The 22,679-nt window shown below is 40.3% G+C and overlaps 1 protein-coding gene across 14 annotated transcripts in view; it reads left to right on the forward strand.

Moving 5' to 3' along the window:
- EPB41L2 (erythrocyte membrane protein band 4.1 like 2) overlaps positions 1-22,679 on the forward strand; it is a 229,245-nt gene that overhangs the window by 119,315 nt on the left and 87,251 nt on the right. For all 14 annotated transcript variants that reach the window (XM_037844854.1, XM_037844858.1, XM_037844861.1 and 11 more), the window contains exon 4: positions 10,696-10,800. In XM_037844854.1, the coding sequence (XP_037700782.1) occupies positions 10,696-10,800 (105 nt within the window). The remainder of the gene's footprint in view (positions 1-10,695; positions 10,801-22,679) is intronic.

Raw genomic sequence — 22,679 nt, forward strand, 5'->3', positions numbered from 1 at the left:
GGAGATCTTATTTAGGTGTCTGCTTGGTTTGACTCACTGGACAGCTGTTTCCTAAATCCCTAATTAGTGACTGAATTTGTCTCCTTATGATTTGTTCTGAGCAATGCCCTGATTTAGTAAGGGTTTAGTAAGATTAGCTGCAGTTATTATCTGTATGTTTTAAAACCCTGAGTGTATTTTTCTTCAGTTTTCTTATGATGAAAATGCCTAAATCCTATGACTTGGATAAGTTCTCAATACTGTTCTTACTTAACATCAATAACTTAGTGATATGGAAGGTCCAGAGTATAAATACATACCATTTACATAACCATGGTAATTGGTAATTTAAAGAACACTCTTAGACTCAAAAATTGAACTTTTAGTACTTTTGCAAGCAAGAAAAAAATTACCAAATTTAAAAATAATGCACTTTATCTTGAAATTTTGAATAAACCCACCCCCTTGTCCAAGGACTATCCCCTTGTTGGAGGGGATATTGGCCATAGTGTTGGGTTATCAAAAAAAGAAATGTCAAAGATCAGTTTATTTAGTTTGCCACTAAAAGAAATGCTATGAGTAGAAACATAGTTGGATTTTGCATATGAGAAATGGCAGGTATCTAGCAACTACTCACTTGAAGCAAATAAAGATTTAACTGTTGTTCCTCACAGTACTATTCCATTAAATGTTTATTATCAAAGGAAGGTTTTTAAGGGATTCCTGCAGGATCACATCTTATGTATGTCAGAGCAACTGATACATATTAGAACTGACAGGGTGTGTTATTCCTTACAGTTTTGTTAAAGCCAAAAAAAAAAAAAATGGTGGTTATTCCATGTACTAAGTTTGTTGGTGGGTATTTACATTTCATCTACAAATATGGTTTGCTTACTAGGCTTCAAGATCCATTGCTTTTGAGGGTTTCTGAGGTCTTCTGCAGCTCCATTCTGGAGCTGGGCTTGTGGATTCACCCTGGAGCCAGGGTGTAGGCAGTGAGAGGAGTGGAAACTGGTTCCCGGCCTTGTCCCCTGCACACCTGTTCTGCAGGTGAAGATGCAAGGCCTCTTCAAGGGGCTACTGGTTGATTTTGGTGTCCTGAAAACTGTTGAACATCTTGGATTTCAGGAAATAAAAACTACAAGTGCCTTAGGAATACAGGGTATAGTTATGTGGTTATGGATGAAATAGTAAAAGGTTTATGTCTTTTCTTTTTAGCCTAAAAATTGCATGTGCTTTTTAAAAGAAAGCCATGCCATAGGCTTAAATTAGTGGTTTACAGTTTGTTTGTTAATAATGTTGGCAGCAGGATTTTATTAATGTTTTTGCCATTTTCGCCACACCATAAAGATGGAACACATTTCGCTATCTTGTTTGCCATCTAAACTTAACTTGGTTGCCTATGAGATGAATTTTATGTGCTTAGTTAAGAATTCTGAAATATTTCAGCACCCAGCTGACTGGGGTAGAAAACATGCCATCTGAATACTGTATTTAGACTTGGATAGACTTCGAAGCATTGTGCTCACGAACTTACGACGAGTGAGAAAGCCACACTCTTTTGTCCCTGAGGACTTAGTTATATATGTGATTTTAGTTAAGGCCCAGCCTCTGGGTTTATAGCTCACTAAGATTTGGTTTACAGTTTTTGCAGGATGCGGTTAGTGGCAGGTATCCATGGCAGTCTGTTCTGGCCTAGTGTTGATTTTTATTTTTAAGTGGCTGCCTTTTAATTTTTATTTCTAGCACCTAAAACCATTTGAATAGTATTTTATGCCATTCATATCAACGACATTGCAACATTCCTCCACTGTTCTATCATAATCCCGAGTCCTGCGGAATGGAAAGTAGTACAGGTACTTTAATAAACTGTGAGATGTTTTTTCTTCTTCCTCTCTTCCCTTTTATAATCGAGTTTCTAAGGAATCCTATGTAAGAAAAAGTTTGTCTCTTTATAGTGATTTATAAGAAACTTATATGCTTCCATAAATCTGATAATGTATGATATGTTTGTGTGTATACATATGTATGCATATATCTTTCTTCTTTAATAGTTGAAAAAATGTTTTCAAACTTAAATCTCATCAGTGATCTGGGAAACTCCTTTTTCTGCTGGGTTTTGAACACATGGACAGAGGTGTGTTCACCACTCACCCAAATGGGTAGGAAAAGAATTGTCTGATGACTCATGGCCTCAGGCTGTTGAAACACTCTTTCCCCCTCTATATGGTTTATCTGATCTCTCTGGCTCCCCCTAACAATGGATCGTTGTTGTGTTTGCTCTGTGCATACCTTTCTTTCCTTGGCCTTTTGTATTTGCATAGTGTTGTTTAGAGCTGTGCAAACTACATAGCTGGAAGGCTGTAATGTATGGATTGCATTGTGTGCTCCCCATCCCTGTCTCCTACGCACACAATAACTGCTGTGTGGAGGGGCCTGCACGGAGACAGGAATGGGGATTTATGAAGCGGCAGTGGTGTGTGGCATCTACTGCAATCTGCTGGGTAAGCAGTTGCACAAAATTCCTCCAAGTTGAGAGGCCTCCAGAAATGTCATGTTTTGGCCTCAAAAACGAATGCCACAAATATCAGCGCAGCCATGGGGGACTTTGCTCAGTGTCTCAGATTCCAGCCTGCCTTTCTTCAGCTGGGCTGCTGTCAGTGTTTTTGCCTTTTTTGTTTTCTTCAAGTTCCCCAAAGCCAGTTTTCCAACCCTCGAATAAGCCAGTCTATATTGTGTTTTGTCATTCTCCTTTGGCTATCTCTAGTGAATTATGCAGTCTTTTTATTTCTTCCAATCTGGTACATGGAAAGTAGACCAAAGGATTTTTTTTTTCTTTTTAAAATGTTTTCAATGCATTGTTTTTATATTGCTGGTTAGTGGTGTAAGCGGGGCTCGAGTGAGGCAAATGGGAGAAATAGATTGCTAAGCATGCTGGCATTTAATTTAGAAAGTAAGATTTCTTTTTGAAGTGAACTTGGCAAGTTTTATTAGTTAATTATTTAATTAACTTGGTGCTATATTATCAGAATAGAAATTGATGCAGTTTAGACTTTATAAAGATTCCAGTGTAAGAAGAGGCACAAAGCAAAGGCATGCTTCAGATGGCAAGAAGAAATAACTAACAGTGAAACGATGTCTTAGTGAGTGCCGCTGTTCTCTTCTCCATAAAGGTGTGGGGCAAGGCCTGGTCTTCCAAGGAAAGGTGCAGGTTACCTTTTCTGCTTGTCATTTTTCTAGTTCCCGAAAAGTACTTGGAAACCCTCTAATTACCAAGGAAGAGTTTACGTACCATGTGGAAGTATGAAAATAAAGTGTAGGTCTGTGGCCATTCTTCCAGAATCTACTGGCCGTGTGGTTTAGTTCCTTGAATGTCTAAGGGTTGGTCGTCCACGAGCTGGGTCCAGGGGAGCATTCTAGGCTCAACTCTGCCAACTTCTCAGGCATCCACAGGCCTGCAGGCAGCTAGTTACCCGGTGAGGTGCTGCTGGAGGGATAGGAGGTGAGTAAGGCATGGTTCTGAAAGAACTCAAAGCTGATAAATAGCATAAGGAGTAAAATATAAGAGTAGGTACCGTTGACGTGAAGTAAAGTTCTGGAAAGAGAAACATGAAATACTGGGAGTTTGGAAAAGGCTTCATTGGGAAGGAGAAATTTGGAGATATGTCTGGAAGTGGTGATAGGCTTTTGACTGTGGAAATAAAGATGAAAAAGAAATGGAGAGTTTGACTTGGTAAGTCAGTAGTCTACTTTATCTGGGGCAGTATGCCCAAGAGTGCTGAGACAACTAATGAACCAGCTCCCTGTGGTGGGATCTTTGGTGCAAGTTGTAAAGCAAAAATATCTGTATATTCTGCTTGGTTAACGAATGCATATTTGTAGCTCTTTCATGCAGTATATTTCACCTTGTTTATTAAAAAAGACTCGAACAATGATAATAGAAAAATACCTCCTTGGATAGAAATATAGAATAGCAACATTTATGGCTATCACAGATTAAAAATTGAGTTCTTGAAAAATAAATCAAGAAATCAGACTGAAAAGTTAGATCAGTTAAAAACTCTGCAACCTCGGCTTTCTCATTTGTGAGATGAGTTTGGATTAAATAACTGAAAGTTCTGTAATGATATTTAAAATCAATTTTTTTTAATAGCAGTTTAAAAGAGTTCTGTGATTTCAGCTGTCTTTTCATGAATCCATATAATCTGCCAAGCCTTTTAAAGCACTTTTTATGCACCTCATTGAATTCTCTAATCACCCTCATGAGGTGAGTCATTTTATTTTAAAGAGTGGAAACAGAGGCCTGGAGAAGGTAAGTAACTTGCCTGAGGCCATGGGCCTGTCCCTGGCAGGGCTGGCATTCAAACCTGGGTGTTTGTGACTCCACCTCAGTACCTCCTTTCTCCCGTGTTGTTGAGAATCGGGGGTTCTCACTGGAGGTGCACATCAGAATCTGGGAAGGGAGAAGGAACAATTTCAACCTGCATTCCCCCTGTACATTTTTATGTATTACCATTATGAGTTGTGTCTTGAAGAGAATTATTATTTATGGAGTGTGTTGTGAACAGTGTGAAGGCAGAGAAGTTAACCACTGGAACCTATTACTGTCAGAGCATCCCCAGGCAAGTTTGATTGTACTTTAGTACTGTAAAATGTGATAAGGGAGCATTTAATATGCAGCATTTAAAATATGTCTCCTGATAATCTGATATATTTTTTTAGGTAAGAAGAAACATGCTATCTTTTTTGATTGCCTTTTTGAATTAGCTTCCAGAGCTGAGGGATCAGTTTTAGGAGAAACTTCCCTGTTTTTTTTCCTATAATTTTCTTGCTTCACTCTTCATTATTATTCTTCAGCTCATGCCATTTCCCCCTTAATGGCTTTATTGTATGTTATTTTTTAATAATGCAGTCAAATCCTTTTGAATGTTAATGACTATAAGTAAATTAACAGAATAAAATGGTGGTAAATTAATGGATTTTATTTTATCTATCATGCTGGGGATCCATCGAGTTTCCTTAATTTGAGAGTTGGTAGCATTTATCGAGTCGTGAAAACTCAGAGTCATCATATCTTTTGATATTGCTTCTACCTTATCTTTCTACTATCTCCATTTAAAATTGAGCTATATATGTAGATCTCCTCATTCTGTCCTCCATTTCTGTGATTCTCTTTCATATTGTCCATTTCTTTGTGCTGCATTCTGGGTAATTTTTAAAAGATCTGTATTTCAGTTCTTTGGTTTTCTCTTCAGCTGTGCCAAATCCTGTCCAATGGATGGATTATAATTTAGTTATTATAGTCTGTTTCTAGGTGTAGTATTTGATTCATGTCAAAATCTGCTTTGTAATATTCTCTTTTTCCTTAGTGGTATTTTTAATGTTTTTTTTTTTTTTTAACTTTTTATTTTTAAATAATTTCAAGCTCACATGACAGTTGCAAAAATAATACAAAGCCCATACTTTAATGCTCTTTTATTTCTTAAACATTTAAAATATATTTATGTTCTGTACTTGTTAATTTCATTGTCTGCAGTCCTTAAAGGTCTAATTCCGATACTGTGACTCTCAGTGATGGTGAAGCTGGTTTCCTTGTGTTTCCTGATTTTTTTATTTTTTTTATGTCTCAGTATTTTATCTATATGAATTATTTCCTCTTGCCAGAAACCTGAGCACATCCAATGCTGGATCTTGAATTCTCCTTTGGCATTTTTGAATCAAAGAGAGAAGGTAATGGCAGCCTCTGAGCCTGCATGAGGGCCAGATTGTGGTACTTCTCTCTACCTCATTTCTTGAGGTGTGGTCTATTGAACAGTAAATCTGCTGTGGAATAAGTTAATAAGTGTTAGATTAAATAAAGATAGGGAGTTCTTTAGCAAAATAATTTTGGGAAACATCAAGTTGAATGATGGGCAACAATTTTGGATTTTTTGTTTTTTTTGTTTTTAAATTGCAGAACTTCTGGCATCTCATATGCAGTCAGGAGTTTTGAAGCTCAGTAGTTATGTACAGTAAGCAGATTATTTCCTGCCCCTCTGAACACTCCATTTGGGGAAGTGGAGTGTAAATGTGGAGCACCTCCTGAGAACAGTGGTTCCAGTGGGATGCAGAGCTGCTGCGGATGCCCTTGGCTTCTGCTTCTTGCATCCTGGTGGCCTCTCCCTGTGCTCTGCACCCCTCTGCTCTGTGACTCGTATGGACATTCCCGGAGGGAAGAAGTGGTCATGTCTGCTAATCTTTATACCCAGAGGAAGACACTGTCATGGTACAGAGCTCTCGTGTCAGCCTGTGTCACAGGCCGTTGGTCAGCTTCCTTTGGATCAGATACCTATGTCCCGAATGGTAGATTCATGAAGGATTTTAAACTTTTTTTGCTTTCTGTTTACTTTCTGTCTCTGCCAGTTGAATGTAAGTTTCCTTGGAAGAAGTAAGTTTTATTTATCATTGTTTCCTCAGTGTCTGAATATAGGAATTGCACATATTAGATGCTGAGTAAATAAATGCTGAGCCTGTCAGCTTGGCAGATCCTCCTGGCTACCTGGGAGCGGGCTGTGCATTGCATAGCCTGACCATTATGGATGGGTTACTTTTTTCATGTTTCTTCATTCCCCAATATCTTTAGAATGGAAATCTGCTTTGTCAGGCACTGTAAACAGCCCAACTGAAGAGTTATTTCTTTTGAATATGCTGTTTTCTCTGCCTCAGAGAGTCATTTCTTCCTTTAAGACTCAGGACAGATGGCACAGTCTCAGTGAAGCTGTGGTTTTCCGCAGACAGCTACCCCTTGCCTTCCTGGTGTTCCCGTAGCACTTTGTATGTACTTCTCTCAGCACTTGTCTCATAGTTCGGTTGCATTTTTGTCTTTCTAGCCAGACCCTGAGTTTGTTGAGGGTCTGAAAGGAAGCTCAAGCAATATGTGTGTGTGCAGCCAGGATCTCAGCGAGCGTTTACAGTATCTGTGTCCTGGAGAGGGAAGGAGGGAATAGAAGTGCAGACTGAGCCTCTAGAAGATAGTTTGGTGTTTGTTAGTTGTGGACACACCACATACCAACACCGAATTGTGGTGGTGAGCTCTGTGGGGACATATTTTTCTTAATCTTTTGGGGAATTTTCTCCACGAGAGCGTGTTTCTATTTTTTTAAAGGAAACCAGTGAGAAAGTATGATTTATTAATAAAAAACTGAATTTAAAACCAACATTGGAATGTGTTTTCTCTTTGAACTGAGGTGTATATTTGTAGACGTCAGTTGTCTTCAATATCCTTTTGACCCTCATTTCAGATAGCATTATAACCCAAGGAAGAAAATAGAGTATGCATCTTCTTTTGACACCGTTGCATTTCTCTACAATCTCTATACCTAATTAGTCTAATCTCGTTTGTTAGCCTAATTGAAAGTAGTTGTCATTTATAGTCAGTTTTCACAGAAATAACTTTAGTTTGGAACTACTTCTGATTAAGGGTCAACTTCTTGTATAAACTTCCAGGAAGTTCTTGCTGCCTTTCTAAGAGGATAATCTCCCTTATCACAGATAAAATGTCCTTTGTGACTTAAATACCTCATTATGAATGTATCTTGGGTGATGTCCAAGCAGATAGATGTGGCAGGACTTACAATAACTTGCTCCCTTGGTTATCTGAGATACATAGAGTTCCTAGTTCAAAGATTGGTGCTGAAATGATAGCTGTGGTCAGTCACTAGGAACCCGGGGAGGATAAATATCACCTCACTGAAAATAAGTACTTGTTCCATAGAGTACTCACTGTCATGTTGTTTTCGGTTAATTGGGCAAGTATTTCTTGAGTACCTATTAGGTTGGGCGGTCTTCTTATCTCTGGGGATTTAGGAGTGAACAAGGTTTTTGAAATTAATGCCATAGAATGCAAATTCTGTCTCGAATTATTGATTACCTTTAAATTGTTCTTTGCTATTAATTGTAACCAAATCTTCTCCCATCTCTCCTGGGTTCCTATAAAGAAGAAAAGACAGATTTTACTACATATTTAGGAAAGAAATTGTCATGATTTATCATGAGTCACCTTTAAAATACCTTCAAGATCAAAGTTTTAATTATATGGATTAATAATTGCATGAAGATCAGATAATTGAGACCCTTTAATTTTTTTTAATTAAATTCAGTCTTATTGAGATATATTCACGTGCCATACAGTTATCCATGGTGTGCGATCAACTGTTCACAGTACCAAAATATAGTTACGCATTCATCACCCCGATCTATTTTTGAACATTTTCCTTACGCCAGAAAGAATCAGAATAAGAATAAAAAACAAAAGTAAAAAAGAACACCCAAATCATCCCCCCCATCCCACCCTATTTGTTGTTTAGTTTTTGTCCCCATTTTTTCTATTCATCCATCCATATACTGGATAAAGGGAATGCAATCCACAAGGTTTTCACAATGATACTGTCACCCCTTGTAAGCTACATTGTTACATAGTCTTCAAGAGTCCAGGCTACTGGGATGGAATTTGATAGTTTCAGGTATTTACTTCTAGCTATTCTAATACATTAAGACTGAAAAAGTGTTACCTATATAGTGTATAAGAATGCCCATCAGAGTGACCTCTGGACTCCATTTGAAATCTCTCAGCCACTGAAACTTTATTTCATTTCATTTCACACACACACACACACACACACACACACACACACACGCTTTTGGTCAAGAAGACGTGGAACCTTTAATTTTAAAGGCTTGATGCAAAACTTTCATGTAAGTGAAATTAGTCATTTTTTTTTCAGATTAAAACAATAACAGCCAATATTGATTAAGTGTTTACTATGTGCTACACGCTGTTCTAAGCTTTTGTTTTGTGTTACAACTCATTTAGTGCTCACAAGAACCCCTTATGGTATAGGTTTCTACTATTATCCCCATTTTCCAGAAGTGCGGACTAAGGTTCACAGAAGTGAAAGGATTTGCCCAGGTCACATGGTTTGTAAGTAATGTAAGTGAATTTAGAAACCTGGTATTCCGTGTCCAGAGCCCAATGCTCTTATCCACTACATTCTATTTGTATATAATTTAAGTATGAAGACACATAAACACATATCTGTCTTAAATGCGCTTTACTAATTCTGGATACTACTTCCTGATTCTGAATTAGTGGTTATGTGTATTGCGTTGTGCTAATTATGTTGCAGTAATGTAATCCCGGTGGCTTTCTCCCTCTTTCCCCTACTATCTGATGTAATTCTGCCTTTCTAGAAATACTCCTATAGAAAGTACCAGATTCTCCTCAAGTCTTTCACTCATGAATTTCTTACTCTGTTCCCACAGAACTGGGAAAGAAGAACAGACTGGTGGTGGTGGTGGGGAATAGCACTTGAATTGAGTTTCTGTGAAGGCTTATCTTTTAAACCCTTATCAGAGCTGCACTTATTTGAAAGTGAAACGTCTTTTGTGGCCTATCCTATTTTTTTTTAAGATGTATAAGCTCATTGTCTAGTTGATGGCAAAACATAATCAAAGTAGACATTTGCCTTGACTCTTGAAGACAGTTGTATAACAATGTAGCTTACAAAGGGCAACAGTGTGATTGTGAAAACCTTGTGGATCACACTCCCTTTATCCAGTGTATGGATGGATGAGTAGAAAAAATGGGGACAAAAACTAAATGAAAAATAGGGTGGGATGGTTGGGGGGGTTATTTGGGTGTTCTTTTTTACTTTTATTTTTTATTCTTATTCTGATTCTTCCTGGTGTAAGGAAAATGTTCAAAAATAGGTTGGGATGATGAATGCATAACTGTACATTTGGGTAGTGTGGGAGCATTCATTTTGAGGATGAAAAAGTCTGGTGACTGGTTCTTTTTTCCTGCCGCCTGGTGGCTGTTTGTGCCAGCAGCTCCGGAGAAGCGCGTGTGCCAGGCCGGACCCCTCAGTTGGGTGTTCCCAGAGGGATACCTTGTAATTGGAAATGAGCCTCCACTTTGATTATGTTTTGCCATCAATGAGACAATGAGCTTTTCTTCTGTGGCTGTCGAAGGCTTTTACCTCTCTCTTTTGAACAGTGGCTTCTTAAATTAAAACAAGAGCAGCAAAAGTTCAAGGCAAAAATGTCACATGGCTTAAAGGCAGCCAATTTATTGTCCCAGTTCCATTATTTTGTATTTCTTTTAATGTGTCCAAAGGCATGGATGCCATTTCATTCTCCAGAAAATTTTTGAGAACCTAACTTGGCATTTAAAATAATTTCTATTCTACAAATATCATTGAACAAAAATCCAACCCAAGTACTAATGGGATAAATTATGTTAGAATACACTGAATAATAGGGCTCTCAGATTTTCCTGTAGTGTATACCTTGTGGTTATGTCATGAGCCACCTTGAGCAATTGAAGGAGACAATTTGAACATATTTTTGTACTGCTTATAAAATAAATAAGTAAATGAATGCCTAACACTTTCTTTTGTAGTCTTTTTACGATATTTACATAGAGTAGTGATAAAGCAGAAGGCCTCTCTCATCATGCTTTAATTTTAGATTTTGTGCTTTCTGTGTGTGTGTGTATGGGGGGGTGTTAAGTGAAAAAATTATTAAATCCTTTTATATTGTTTTAAAAGAATATTGGAAGACAAATATTTTCTGCTGATTTACAGAAAATCATGCATTTGATGTGATGTTCTTTACATGTAGTACTCATGGAGTTTTTAGTGCTTGAAAAGTGTAAAGATATTAATTTTTTCCCCCTAGAAACGTGCTAAGGGACAAGTGTTATTTGACAAAGTGTGTGACCACCTGAATCTTTTGGAGAAGGACTACTTCGGAATTTTGTTCCAGGAAAACCCTGAGCAGAAAGTAAGTGAAGTTATTTCAAGTTCTTAGAAAAATGTATTTTTTTCTTAATTAGTTTGTCAGTATAGAATTTAGCTTTAAAAGAACTAATTTTATGTTTTTTTCATGACATGCTATATGTTCCTTGTAGAAAATTGGTAAATATTGGAAGCTTAACTCATGTAGAGAGAACCATCTTTAACTTCTGGGCATTTTGTTGTGTTTGTGTGTATGCTTTCCACTTAATATATTATGAGCAGACAGAATGGGATGTCTTATTCATATTATTTGAGACTGAAATTACTGATTTAAAAAATTTTATGTTTAATTTATGGCGCTTGAACTCCTTAATGGAGTCAGTTTGCATAATGAATTTTAAAAACTAACTAAAAATGCGTACATTAAAATGAAAGATTTTCATAGGTGGCAAGATTGATGTTCTGGCCATAAAGACAATAGAATTTTAAAATGGTCTTATCTCAGCCATGTCCTATGCCTGGTTTTTGGTGGTTTAGTGCAGAGGGAGGCTGGTCACATTAGCTCCTGTTGTGGCAGTCCCCTGTGAACCAGGAATCAAATACAGCGGGGAAGCAGGGAAGGAGATGTGTTGGCAGGAATGTCAAGAGGACTCACGTGTACTCTCCTGGAGGTCCGGGAGAGAGGGTTTGTCTTGGAGAACAGACGTGGTGATTATCTGGGGTGAACGTGCTCTTTGTCCTGTTGTGAGGCTGTCAGGGGAAAAAGAGGGTGGGCCCCAGCTAGTCTCAGGTGGTGGACTTGGCCAGGCAGTGAATCCATGGAGATGACCTGACATCAGGAGTGTGTTGAGATCATTTCTTCTGCAGGAGTGTCACAAGGTACTAAGCAGGAGCATTCATGGGTACCCTGATGCTAATGGACTTCCAGGGAACTCCAGGGCTTCTCAGTTTCATATGTAGGGTTAGAGAACTATCAACCAGTTCTGGCAAAACCACAGTGAACCTGGAGCCTTCCTCGCTGCTAGGAAAAGGGCTTTTATCTCATTACTTACTCTTGGGATTTACTCTGGTGGAGAGATACTAAGTGTTAGGAGTAAAGAATAAAGGCTTGGTCCAGAGTTGCAGAATAAAGAGAAGCCATTTAATGGTTTATTGGGCTGTGGCTGTGGACAACCTCAGTGACCATTCTGTCTGCAGGTGCCCCTAGCACTTGGTGTCAGTACCAGGGGTTATTGCCCAATCTTTATCATTTCAGCCACAGTCAATAAATCAGAACAGTTACTAGATGAAAATAAGCTGTGAATGTTATTTGCACACATGCCACATTGTATTTATGTGTCTCAGTAATGAAATACAGGGTACTAAGGGTGATAATTATATATAAATTAATTTATCCCCACTCGCTTAGTTTTAAATCTGTTAATTTGTGGTTCCACATTTAAACTAAAGACAATTAAATTGCATGCCTGCCTGCTGAATAGTATATGCGTATTCTTAGAAATGTTAGAACACTCTTTTCAGAAGTAATAGCATATTAGACATTTGGCTAGATAAACTAGGTGCTCTTTTTAAGACTGTAAACTAGAAGAGGGGTGGGGGTCTTGGTAATATTTCCAACCGTGCACCCTTCTATTGGTCCTTGAAGCTGCAAAAGAGAAAATGGTGAGAATTTGGCTATCGTTATCTGCTTATTTGAGATTACATGTTGGTAGATTCATAAGAGCTTTTAATCTTTGTAAAATAGACTATGTAATATGTTGTAAAATATGTAGGATAACATGTTCTGTTAGTAGAAACAGGAAATGCTGCATGAAGAAATCTGGTACTCTGGAACACTGGTTTTACATAGGGAAGAGTGGGATTTACATAGGATTCACTATTTTTTACTTTGATGACTCCCAATATGTGTCTAATTTGTGTCTTTCACTGAATCTCAGACCCACATACTAACTGCCTATTGGACACTGAGCTCAATTATCTAAAAGCAAACTTGTCATCTTCCCCTCAGACTTCACTTATCCTCTGAATAGTGTTCTAGATTCCTTCCCCTTTCTTGCCTCTTTCCACTTTTTATCAGTCAACAAGTTCTAACTTTCCCCTGCTGACTTCCCTTCCCTGTTCCCTTTTTCCACAGCTATTGCTTTTGGGCTTGCCCTTGTCGTCTGTTGCTTTGACTATTTCATTGGCCCTGAAACCGTAGTCACTGTCCAGTCCCAGGCCCCATGATCTGTTCTCTAAACTGCTGCTAGCACGAGCTTTCAGGAATGCCTATCAGATCTTGCTGCTCTCTGGCTTAAAATATCTAATGTGACAATCTAAGCTCTGTGATGTGGCTTGCAAGGCACTTGGTCTTCCGCTTTACCTGTGATTCTCACTAAACTCTCACACACAGTCTGTGTTCAGTACACACCAGACTTCTCTCCCCAAGTGAGCCTTGCAGGTCCAAACCATATCTCCTTGCACATAATATGCCTTACATTGCAAGGTCCTTCCCATTTCATTTCTGTGAGAATGCCTGCCTTTCCATAAGGTCCAACTTAAGTATCCTACTCTTGAAGTTTCCCTTGACCACCTTCCACCACCACCCCTCTTGCCTCCACTGCAAGGGGATTTGATAGTTCCCTCATCTGTCATCTGAACATTCAGTACAGATCTTATTTGTGAGTCCGCCTGTCTTTCCGTTGCTCTGAACTCCATGAGGGTAAAGACCATATCTTACTTATCTTTATAGCCCCAATGCAACTAGACGTTAACAAATTTTAATTAGGTACTTCTGTGTTAAAACCAGTGTACTTACTGCTGAGGGTCTAGCAAGAAAGAATTAAGATATAGATCTTACCTTTGTGGACATCCCTGCCTTAAGTTCTTTCTAGCTGAGGAATCAGTAAAAAAGGGAATTACAGTTATTAAATTTTGAGTACTATGCTACAGGAAAAATTCAAAGCACTAATGCAGTGGTTTTCTGAGGAGCAGGTGCAGCATTAAGTAGAGACCTGAAGTATGAGCAGGCCTGGGCTGGGCGTTGGGGGGCTCCAGTGCATACCTGGAGCCCTGAGGCAGGAACAGCTGCCTGCTGGAAAATCGGGAGGGAGCCTGGGGTGGTTAGTGGTGGTCAGTGGGGGACGGGGAGAGTAGGCTGGGGAGGCTCTTTTGGGGGTCAGATCATGCAGAGTCATTTAGGCTATATATTAAGGCTTGGGAATGTCCTTTTTCCTAAGAAAAAATGGTAAGCCATTAAAGGGCTGAAGCAGGGCCGTGACTTGAGCAGTTTTGCCTTTAAAGAGGACTCTTAGGCTGATAGAGGTTGTGGAACAAGAGTGGACATGAGCAGTATGTGCGCCCACGTGCACAGGAGACCTCAATCAAGGCTGTGGCAGTGGATGCGGGGAAGTGACGGCTTTAAGAGAGTTTTAGGAAGGAGGTAGAGTTGGTCTGATGATCGGTTGGGTGTGGGAGACAGATGCCAGCCAAGAATAAGGCCTGGGTCAGTGGGTGGCTGGAGGGGCCATTCGGGGAGGGGAGAAAGGCCCGATTTGGGGGTAGGGTGGGGCAAAGGGGATTTCATGAGTGCAGTTTCAGGCATGTTAAGTTTCAGGTCAGATAACTTCTGGAAAGAGCAAGTAAATAAATGGATTTAATTTGTGTGTGCCTTCTTTAAAGAATGGCAGCTCGCGTGGTACAGTCTATCTCAGCAGCGTGCAGGGATCGTTTCATTTCCTGATGGTAGTATATTTACAGTAAGACCGCTAGTCAGGCATACTTATTTTATAAAAGGGTCTGAGGTGTATTTTATCATTAAAATATTCCAAATAAAATAGAAGCATTTATTAATAGTCACTTTGGCGTACTCCCTGTGCAGCAGGCATTGTTTAAGCACTTTTACGCATGTTATCTCAGAACAACCCTATAATGTGTAGGTTTTATTATCAACCACATTTTACAGATGCAGAAACTGAGGCATAGAGAAGTGAAATAATTTGTCCAAGGTCACCTAGGCAGTGTGTTAGAGATAAGATGCAAACCCAGGCAAACTGGAAAGAAGGCGGTTTAACAGAATCTGCAGCAGTTCTCAATTTTTTGTCAGTCAGTGCAAAAATTTTGTACCTTTCATCACGGGAAAAGTAGAAGGATATCATCTTGCCCTAGAGTTAATTTTCACGTTACCAAATTCTGGAAGCCAGCTTCCAGGACTTTACATGAGGGAGGGTAGGGGTGTTGTCAGCTTTGTTCCTAGTCTCAGTTTTGCAGTTGATATTTCTGTAGGATTCAATATATTAAGGACATAACCTAATTTATTGATGGTGATGCTGTGAGGTTCATGCCAGCACTTCTCAAAAGGATCGTTTTCCTTCATGGAAGAATCACCTGGGAGATAATTTTCCAACTAAGAACCTGTATGTCTTTCTCCTACCTCATCTCGGCTGAGAAACCAAGCCACCAGGAAACCAAGTGACCAGGAGGGCTATGTGTCGTCTCCCTCAGGTGTGTGTTGGGACAGATTGTTAACCCTTTGTCAGGTTAATGTTATCTGAGCATGTCGTTTCCAGCGATCCAACTCAGTCCCATGATAGAGCCCCATACACCCTGTCCTGAATACCAGCTGGACAGCCCCAGGGGCTGGAAGGAGACACTTTGAAGTTTTACTGCCTGACAAGGGCTTGTGGTATGAATATTTTATATTGCTCTGAGAGAAGCAGATCCATGAATTTTGGAGCAGTTCTGAACAGTTTAGTGTGAAATTCCGTGATCGCAATCGAGAATGCTACCAGTGTCCAGGTGTGGACAGGGCAGGAACGTTCTGCCTGGAAGGCAGCCGGTGGCTCCTGCCTGAGGGATCTTGATGTGCAGGAGGACTTTCAAGGCGTTTTTGCTCCAGCATCTCTAGGTCGGGGGCTCACAACGTGTCATCAGGCTGGAGGGAAGGTTGGGGTCTTGTCTTGAAGCCTTGTTTACTCAGCAAGCATATTGTTTAAACTTAAATCATGGGTTAATTTGAGTTGGTCTTGTGGAGAATGCTGATGGAGATTATAGGCAGCCAGAAAGATAGGCGTGTTTTGGAGGGCCTCAGATTTTTATCCTGAGGTGAAGGGCTTGAGGAAGGAAGTACATGGTCAGATTTGCATTTCAGGAAAAGGAATCTTGTGTGGCCTGGAGAGAGATTACAGGGGCCTGAGATCAGAGGAAGGAAAGGAAGGGTGGCAGATGGTGCAGTAGTCTCCTGCAGAGGTGATGAAAATGAGGTCAGTGGCAGCAGACAGAGGTGAGGAGGTAATGCCTGCAGGGCTTTGTGACTAATGGACTCTGAGGCTTGAAGGCCAGGGAAGGGTTGAGGATCAGTCCCAAGTGTCAGGCTCAAATAGCCGGCGAGCTTGCTGGAGACATTTCCATTGGGACTTGGGAGGAGGAGCAGCGGTTTGGGGAGGTTAGGAGACACAGATTGAAGTTAATATTCACTATGTTAAGTTGGAGATGCTTGTGGGCTGAGAGCTAGATGATGGTGATCAGGAGTAGGTGGGGACTAAAGAATGCTAATGGTGAAGAATTGGAAAGTGTGTGTATTATTTAAAGCAGCTGGGCAGTGAACAGAAGGACATATGTGATTGCGATAGCTGGAGGGTATAGACCAGTACTGCCCAATAGAACTTTTTGCCATGATGGAAATGTTCTAGACCTGGGTTGTCCAATACAGTAGCAATGTGCCATAGGTGGCTATTGATCCCTTGAAATGTGGCTAGTGTGTCTGAGGAAGTAAATTTTAAACTTTATTTAATTGTAGCTAATTTAAATAGCCTCTTGTGATGGGGTCTGCCATATTGGACAGTGCAGAGTGAACTAAGGTTCTGGGGTTGATTGATTGGATGGTAATATCTTCTGTTTGGCTATGGAAAGGCCAAGAAGAGGGTGAGGTTGAAGAGGGAGAGAGAGAATGGTCATGATGGCAGGTTCCAGAGTCATGACAGGATCAGCCTTGACTAAAGAGGGTGACCTCATCCTTAAGTCTGCAAGAAGGAAGATAAGTGATGTGGTCGTGAACAAAGCTGAGTTGAGTGGAGTGCAGCCTAACATCTCTGAGTTAAAAGGTAAAATCCTCTGCTCAGAATGCCTGTGGTAGCCATGGAGATCAAGAGAGGCAGCCAACCAGGGGCAAATGGATTGCTGTGACTTTTTCACTGAGATTTCCCATCACTATCATACAATTGTGATGGCAGCAGAATATATTTGTGTTTTTCTTTAACTGCCATCAGCAACCCTGGATATAATAGCAGACAAATACAGCGTCGGAGGAGTCGCAGTTGGGGATGGTCACAGTGTTCATAGTAAGAGGACAAAGGATTGAAGAAACTGGGGGTGTGGATGAGAGGGTAATGAAAGTGATCATTCACCGGGCCACAGAAAGGAAAATAATTGAAGTTGAAATGGACGTATTATAGGCTGGGAGAAAATATTATTTATATTTATGGAGGTTTTGGTCACTTATTATTTCAACATGTGAAGTGAAGGTGAAGCAAAGCCACAGTATTTGTATGAAAATTTTCCATGGAGAGAAAATCTAAACTTTTTCTTGATATTAGTGTAGTTCTGTGTCTCTCCTGGTTGAGACGTTGAGTTGAAGCCTTTTAGTTCACTCTGAATATGGAGATACATCACTTTTAATGTTAGAACTTTTTAATGTCTGTTGAAAATTCTTATATAAACTTTACTATGGAAAATGTGGTTAAAAATATGTGGAGTCAAGCAACCTGTTACTTTTTTTTTTTTTTGGAATTCCAAATCCATATAGTTCTTGTATTCAAATTTAAATGGAACCATCATTAAGAGTTTTGGATTCTCTTTAAAGGGAAAAATATAGTCTTGCAGTTTTGATGTTAGCTAGCAGGGCTTGGCGTTTGGCCCAGAGATTATAATGTCATTTGCTGCAAACCATATTGAAAGAGGAGCTTGTTTAAAGTGTAGCTGATATCCACAGCTAACTTGATAAAAATTAATTAAAATGGTTATCTGATAGCCCGACCATTTCCCCCAGAACTAAAAACTCAAGTATTAAACTAAACATTTGTCACATATAATCTATTCTTTAATAAAGTTCTATATACATCCAGTTAAACTTTATAATACCATGGATTTAGTTAAATCCGGAGTTGAATCTTGTTCTCCCAGATGTATAGTGAATGTTTCACTGTTAATATAGAAAGCCTGTAACTTTTCACCTAACACCAGCTTTAGGGTAGAATTCTATGAGAGCTGAATTAGGCAAAGGTACATTAAAAGGGATCTATTTCAGTGCTATAAATTCCTAAGGGAAAAATGCAGATTTTAGACAAAACTACTTTTATACTTTTAACATTTATAATACAGTGTGGCTGAGTTGAATTTGTTAATTTCTCTCACCTGGTGAAATTGGCAAGCACCAAAGTGCAGTGAGGAGAGGGCATGGCCAGGCATTCTGAAAAGCTTCTGACTCTGGGGTCTTAGGCTGATCTAGATGGTTTGTTGTGAGAGGAACTAGAAGATGGATTTTGTGAAGGTATCTTGAGTCTAGCTGTACCATGGTTGGCGGCCCCTGCACTAGGCAGCCAGCGCCCCGTGTAGACAGCTCTTGGGTGCTGATGCCTGAGGACTGTAGCTGCCCATCTCTGTTGGGTGAAAGTGGTCAGCAAGTGGGCTACACAGACAGCAGGTCTTGGCTTGCTTAGGTATAGCTACAGCTGCATGGTGTGATAGGGAGGCCTTCAAAACAGAGACTGGTGCTTGTCAAATGTTTATTGGGAATGTGGAAGCAGCAGGTGCCCTGCTAAGGCTTTCTTCAAGAGGCTGTTTACAGTTGGCATGTTTACCCAGAGGCTGAGCCTGACAAGCCAGAGAAAGGACTTGAGAGCTGTTTTCTCTGCATTTGATGAAAGGTATTTCTGCATCGAAAGTCATCTAGGCCATGCTGCTCAGAGAGAGGTCCAAGCTCCAGTACCACTGGCACCACCTAGAAGCGTGTAAGATCAACCAGATCTTGAGGTGCTTGATACACACAAAGTTTGAGAAGCACTGATCTTAGGAGATAAAAAGTTCTTTTGGGGGTGACAGAATTCTATGAGTTTGGAATGTGACAGAAGCCAAGGGGATCTTAATAACACCCTGTGGTTCATGGTCCCAGAAGCCTTCAAATATTCAGAGCCACTTAGGTAAGTAGGTGTTAGACTCTGGCCATTCCCATTCTGCATGAGCTTCTGAAGTTTCTGTTTTTTGTACCAAGGATTTCTTTGGCAGTCTAGTGAGTTCAGTGGGCTACTTCTTAGAAGTAATAAGCCAATTATATTGAAAAAACTTTCAGAGTATCAATAAAATATGTGGAAATATTTGTGATTTCTGTCTGACAAAGTTACAGGTACTGCTAATATTAGTAAGGTTTCCCCCCCTTCATTCATAATTGAAGAAAATGCTAAATTTCAGTTAGAGGTTAGTGAAAATAAAAATGCAGCACACACATCCCCACCCCCCGCTGAATTCATATATCCTTTGTTTCATGTTCTAAGGAGGTGTAATAACACTGGTGTTCTAGGACCACATTTTAACTATAGTTTACTTCTGTTGGAAGCTGCTACCGTATTCCTGGTAACTTCTATTAGTTTCTTACTTTATCTGATACTCATTTAGAAGATAAATATTTATTGAGTCCATACTTTGGGCATAGAGTTGGGGATAGGAGGTGAGGAGAAGGATACCAGAATGAGTGAGTGAGTGTCCCTGCTCTTAAATAGGTGGCAAAATACTGTTTAAAAAAAAAAGATAAATTTCATTGAAGTTTGACATGGGTTTCAGCTAAACTGATTTTTGCTTTGTTGCTTATACTTTAAAGTTCAGGAAACACTGAGAAAACCCATGTCTTGCCTGATCATGAAAAACCTGCAGCTGTCACTAAAAATAGGTATTCTCAGGTCCCTTCCCTGAAGAATGTTTCAGTATGTTCCAGGAGGGCCCTGAGTAAATCTGTCTCTTTAACAGTTTTCCTAGATGGATCCTTAATGATCAGATAAAATATGGGAAAGCTTTGCTACATAATACCATGTATATGGAAGCATGTGGTCTAGTCATACTAGCAATTATTTTCCTGAGAAGGGACCATGTCATTTATGTCTTGTCTCCATTTCAAGAAGAATCTTCACAGTAGCAGGGAAGTTTACAGAAAGGGCTGACATTATTAGACAGTTTTTTCTGTAAAAAGAGGGCCTGATTTTTATTTCACTTGACCTGTAAACATAGTGGCTGCATTTTTTGAACCTGAAGTCTGATTTATTAATTTTGCGGGTGTGTGTGTGGGGAGACGTGTAGGAAAATTAATGTAAATGTTAAATTCATTAGTATATATAATGTGCCACCCTTGGAAATATAAAACTACATGAAGTAGTGATTAAACATCAAAAAGTGATAGGCCCATGTAATGTTATTGTTGCCAAAACACCATTTATTAAAGGTAAAATACTGAGCATGCATATCGAATCATAAGTAAGCATCGAATGGATGAATGATTGAAAAAACTACCCTATGATGCAGATGCTGGGATCCCCATGTTACATTTGAGGAAACTGAGGCTTAAGGAAGCCAAGGAACGGCACGTGTCCAAGGTCACAGGGTTGGTGGAAAGCCATATGTTTTTATTCTTCTAATCACGTGGCTGTCACCGCCACATCTTTTAAGGACACAACCCGGGAATCATGCACCATGATGTATCATGAGGGTGGATGGTGGCGGTGGTGTGAGCTCCAACACATGCATTTATCTCATCCTCTGATTTTTATCATCCTTGTGGGCCTGCTTCTTGATCCACCCAACATTCCTCCTTAAGTATCAAAATCAAGAAGTTTATTTTTATTTTATTTGCCAAAAAGAATTTCATTTCTACTAGTTATTTGTAAATGATACTGCAGATAATAAACTTGTATTTCTTTTAAAAGTCATATTAAGTCCATTTCTGATTTTTGTCTTTACTATGAATGACCCTTGGCAGTAAAATTGTACCTCACCCATGATTTAAATACTCATTAGAGCAAATTAAATGAATTTTAAAAATCTGATGAAAACAATATAACGTGATTATTTACAATGTCAGCATGGACTGAGGTAGGGCCAGTGATGGGGCAGATATCAATCAACAGGTATTAATTTAGCATTTATCGGTTGCCTAAAATTGCCAAGCATTGTGGAGGATACAGATAGTGGGTCTCTGTTGGCCCTTGCACAGTTGTGGTGCTGAGGATGGCAAAGACCTGCTTATTCCTTGGCAGGGGTGGAGCTTGCGGTGTGGCTGTGGGTGTGGCTAGGAAAGGGACCGCCAGGCAGGGTAATGGACCGCGTCACTTCTGGAGTCACAGGTAAACTGTTCACTTTGTCTCTGGATCAGGGGCTGAAATCAAGGCAAGAGCCTACTTCAGCCTTCAGAGTTCTGGCCGACCTGCGGAATGTGGCCCGAGAATGACACTGGGTCTGAAGTTGGGCGGTGTGAGCCCAGAAGCTTGGCAGTCCTCCTCCTGGGTCTCCAGAGCTCTCTGACCTCCCTCCCTCACCCTGCTCCCGTGCTGTGCAAGGGTTTGCTGCTTCGGGTGAGAGAAAAGGGGCTGGGACACAGGTGATGTTGCTTCCAGCATCTTCCTCTGAGAGCAGAGAGGTCTTCTGCACTTTTGGAGCAGGCCTCGCTCTGTACCATCACGCTCGGGCTTTGGAAGGGTCACCTAGGCCTTTGAGACCGGCAGTGTGCGCCACTGGCTTCTCTCTCTCTGCAGTGTTCCAGGGGCATGCCTTTTCTTTCCACTTGGCACCAGCTGTCTCTGATTCAGTTTTTCTTGCTGTGGCTGTTTCCTCCTTGGATGGAAATGCCACAGATCTGACCCTCCCCGCCTCTCCCCTGACCTTGATCCCGGCAGGGCTGGGGGCTGAATGATGCGTTTTCTGCTTCTCGGGCCTCCTCATCGCCGGCTGCCTGGGAGCCCGCTGTTGTGTGGGCAGCAGCTGCAGGGCGTGGACGCTGAATGCCAGGCTGTCTTCTGAGGGGAGGATGAGGGCGCTGCCCGAGTGTGGCCCTGGAGGGACGGGGAGAGGGTCTCACTTTCCCCACAGCCGTGCTCCCTGCAGCTGGGCCTGCAGTCGGTAGTAGACCAGGCTCCAGGGGCGCTTTACTGAGAGGTTGGAATCCAACCAGTGTTAGGACAGAGCCGCGCACACCATCAGGCCTTCCTTCTCAGGGGAGGGGCCGGCAGGAAAATCCGTAGGGACCCCCGCCCGCAGCTCTGCTCTCAGAGCGTCCTGCTGTTATTCCTCCTTAATTGTGTGATTAATGCTTTTTGTGTACCACTTCAACATATTTTTAAGACAGTAGGTTATTGTTTTCTACATAACAATAGACATTTAAATTATTTGATTTATGTCTGAGTAAAATTTTGTGTAAGTACAGATAATATAATACATTATTTTGGGTACTTATTAGAATGAATAAAACTTATTTATTGTGAAGTCAGTTATTCGAATCAGTTTATTGTATCCCACAAAACGAACTTGTTCTTCCCTTGTTAACAAAGTTAAAGTAAGGTGAACTTCAGTAATGGCTTGATTACAGGGTAGGAGAAATAGTAAAAATACAGCTCTCTTTATATACACACATATACACATGTACACATTTTTTTTGTTGTTGGGTCTTTATCTTTGAAAGACAGATATTTAATGTCCTTATATGGTTTAAACCTAGTGGTTCCTATTTGTTCTTTTTTGCTTTTAAGGTATTATAGGGGTTTCCTAGAATGTTTTTATGTTAGCTTTTTTCAAGGGCAGAAATGAGGGGGAAGGTGAAGGGGAGGCCCTTGTGATGTGGCTTCCGAGTTGGTTTGAGATGAAAGAGGAAGACGGGGAGCAGACATCAGCTCCAGTCTGACAGTCCCCTCTGTA

The sequence above is a fragment of the Choloepus didactylus genome, chromosome 7 (genome assembly GCF_015220235.1).
Source record: "Choloepus didactylus isolate mChoDid1 chromosome 7, mChoDid1.pri, whole genome shotgun sequence".
In the NCBI taxonomy this organism is placed as follows: Eukaryota; Metazoa; Chordata; class Mammalia; order Pilosa; family Megalonychidae; genus Choloepus; species Choloepus didactylus.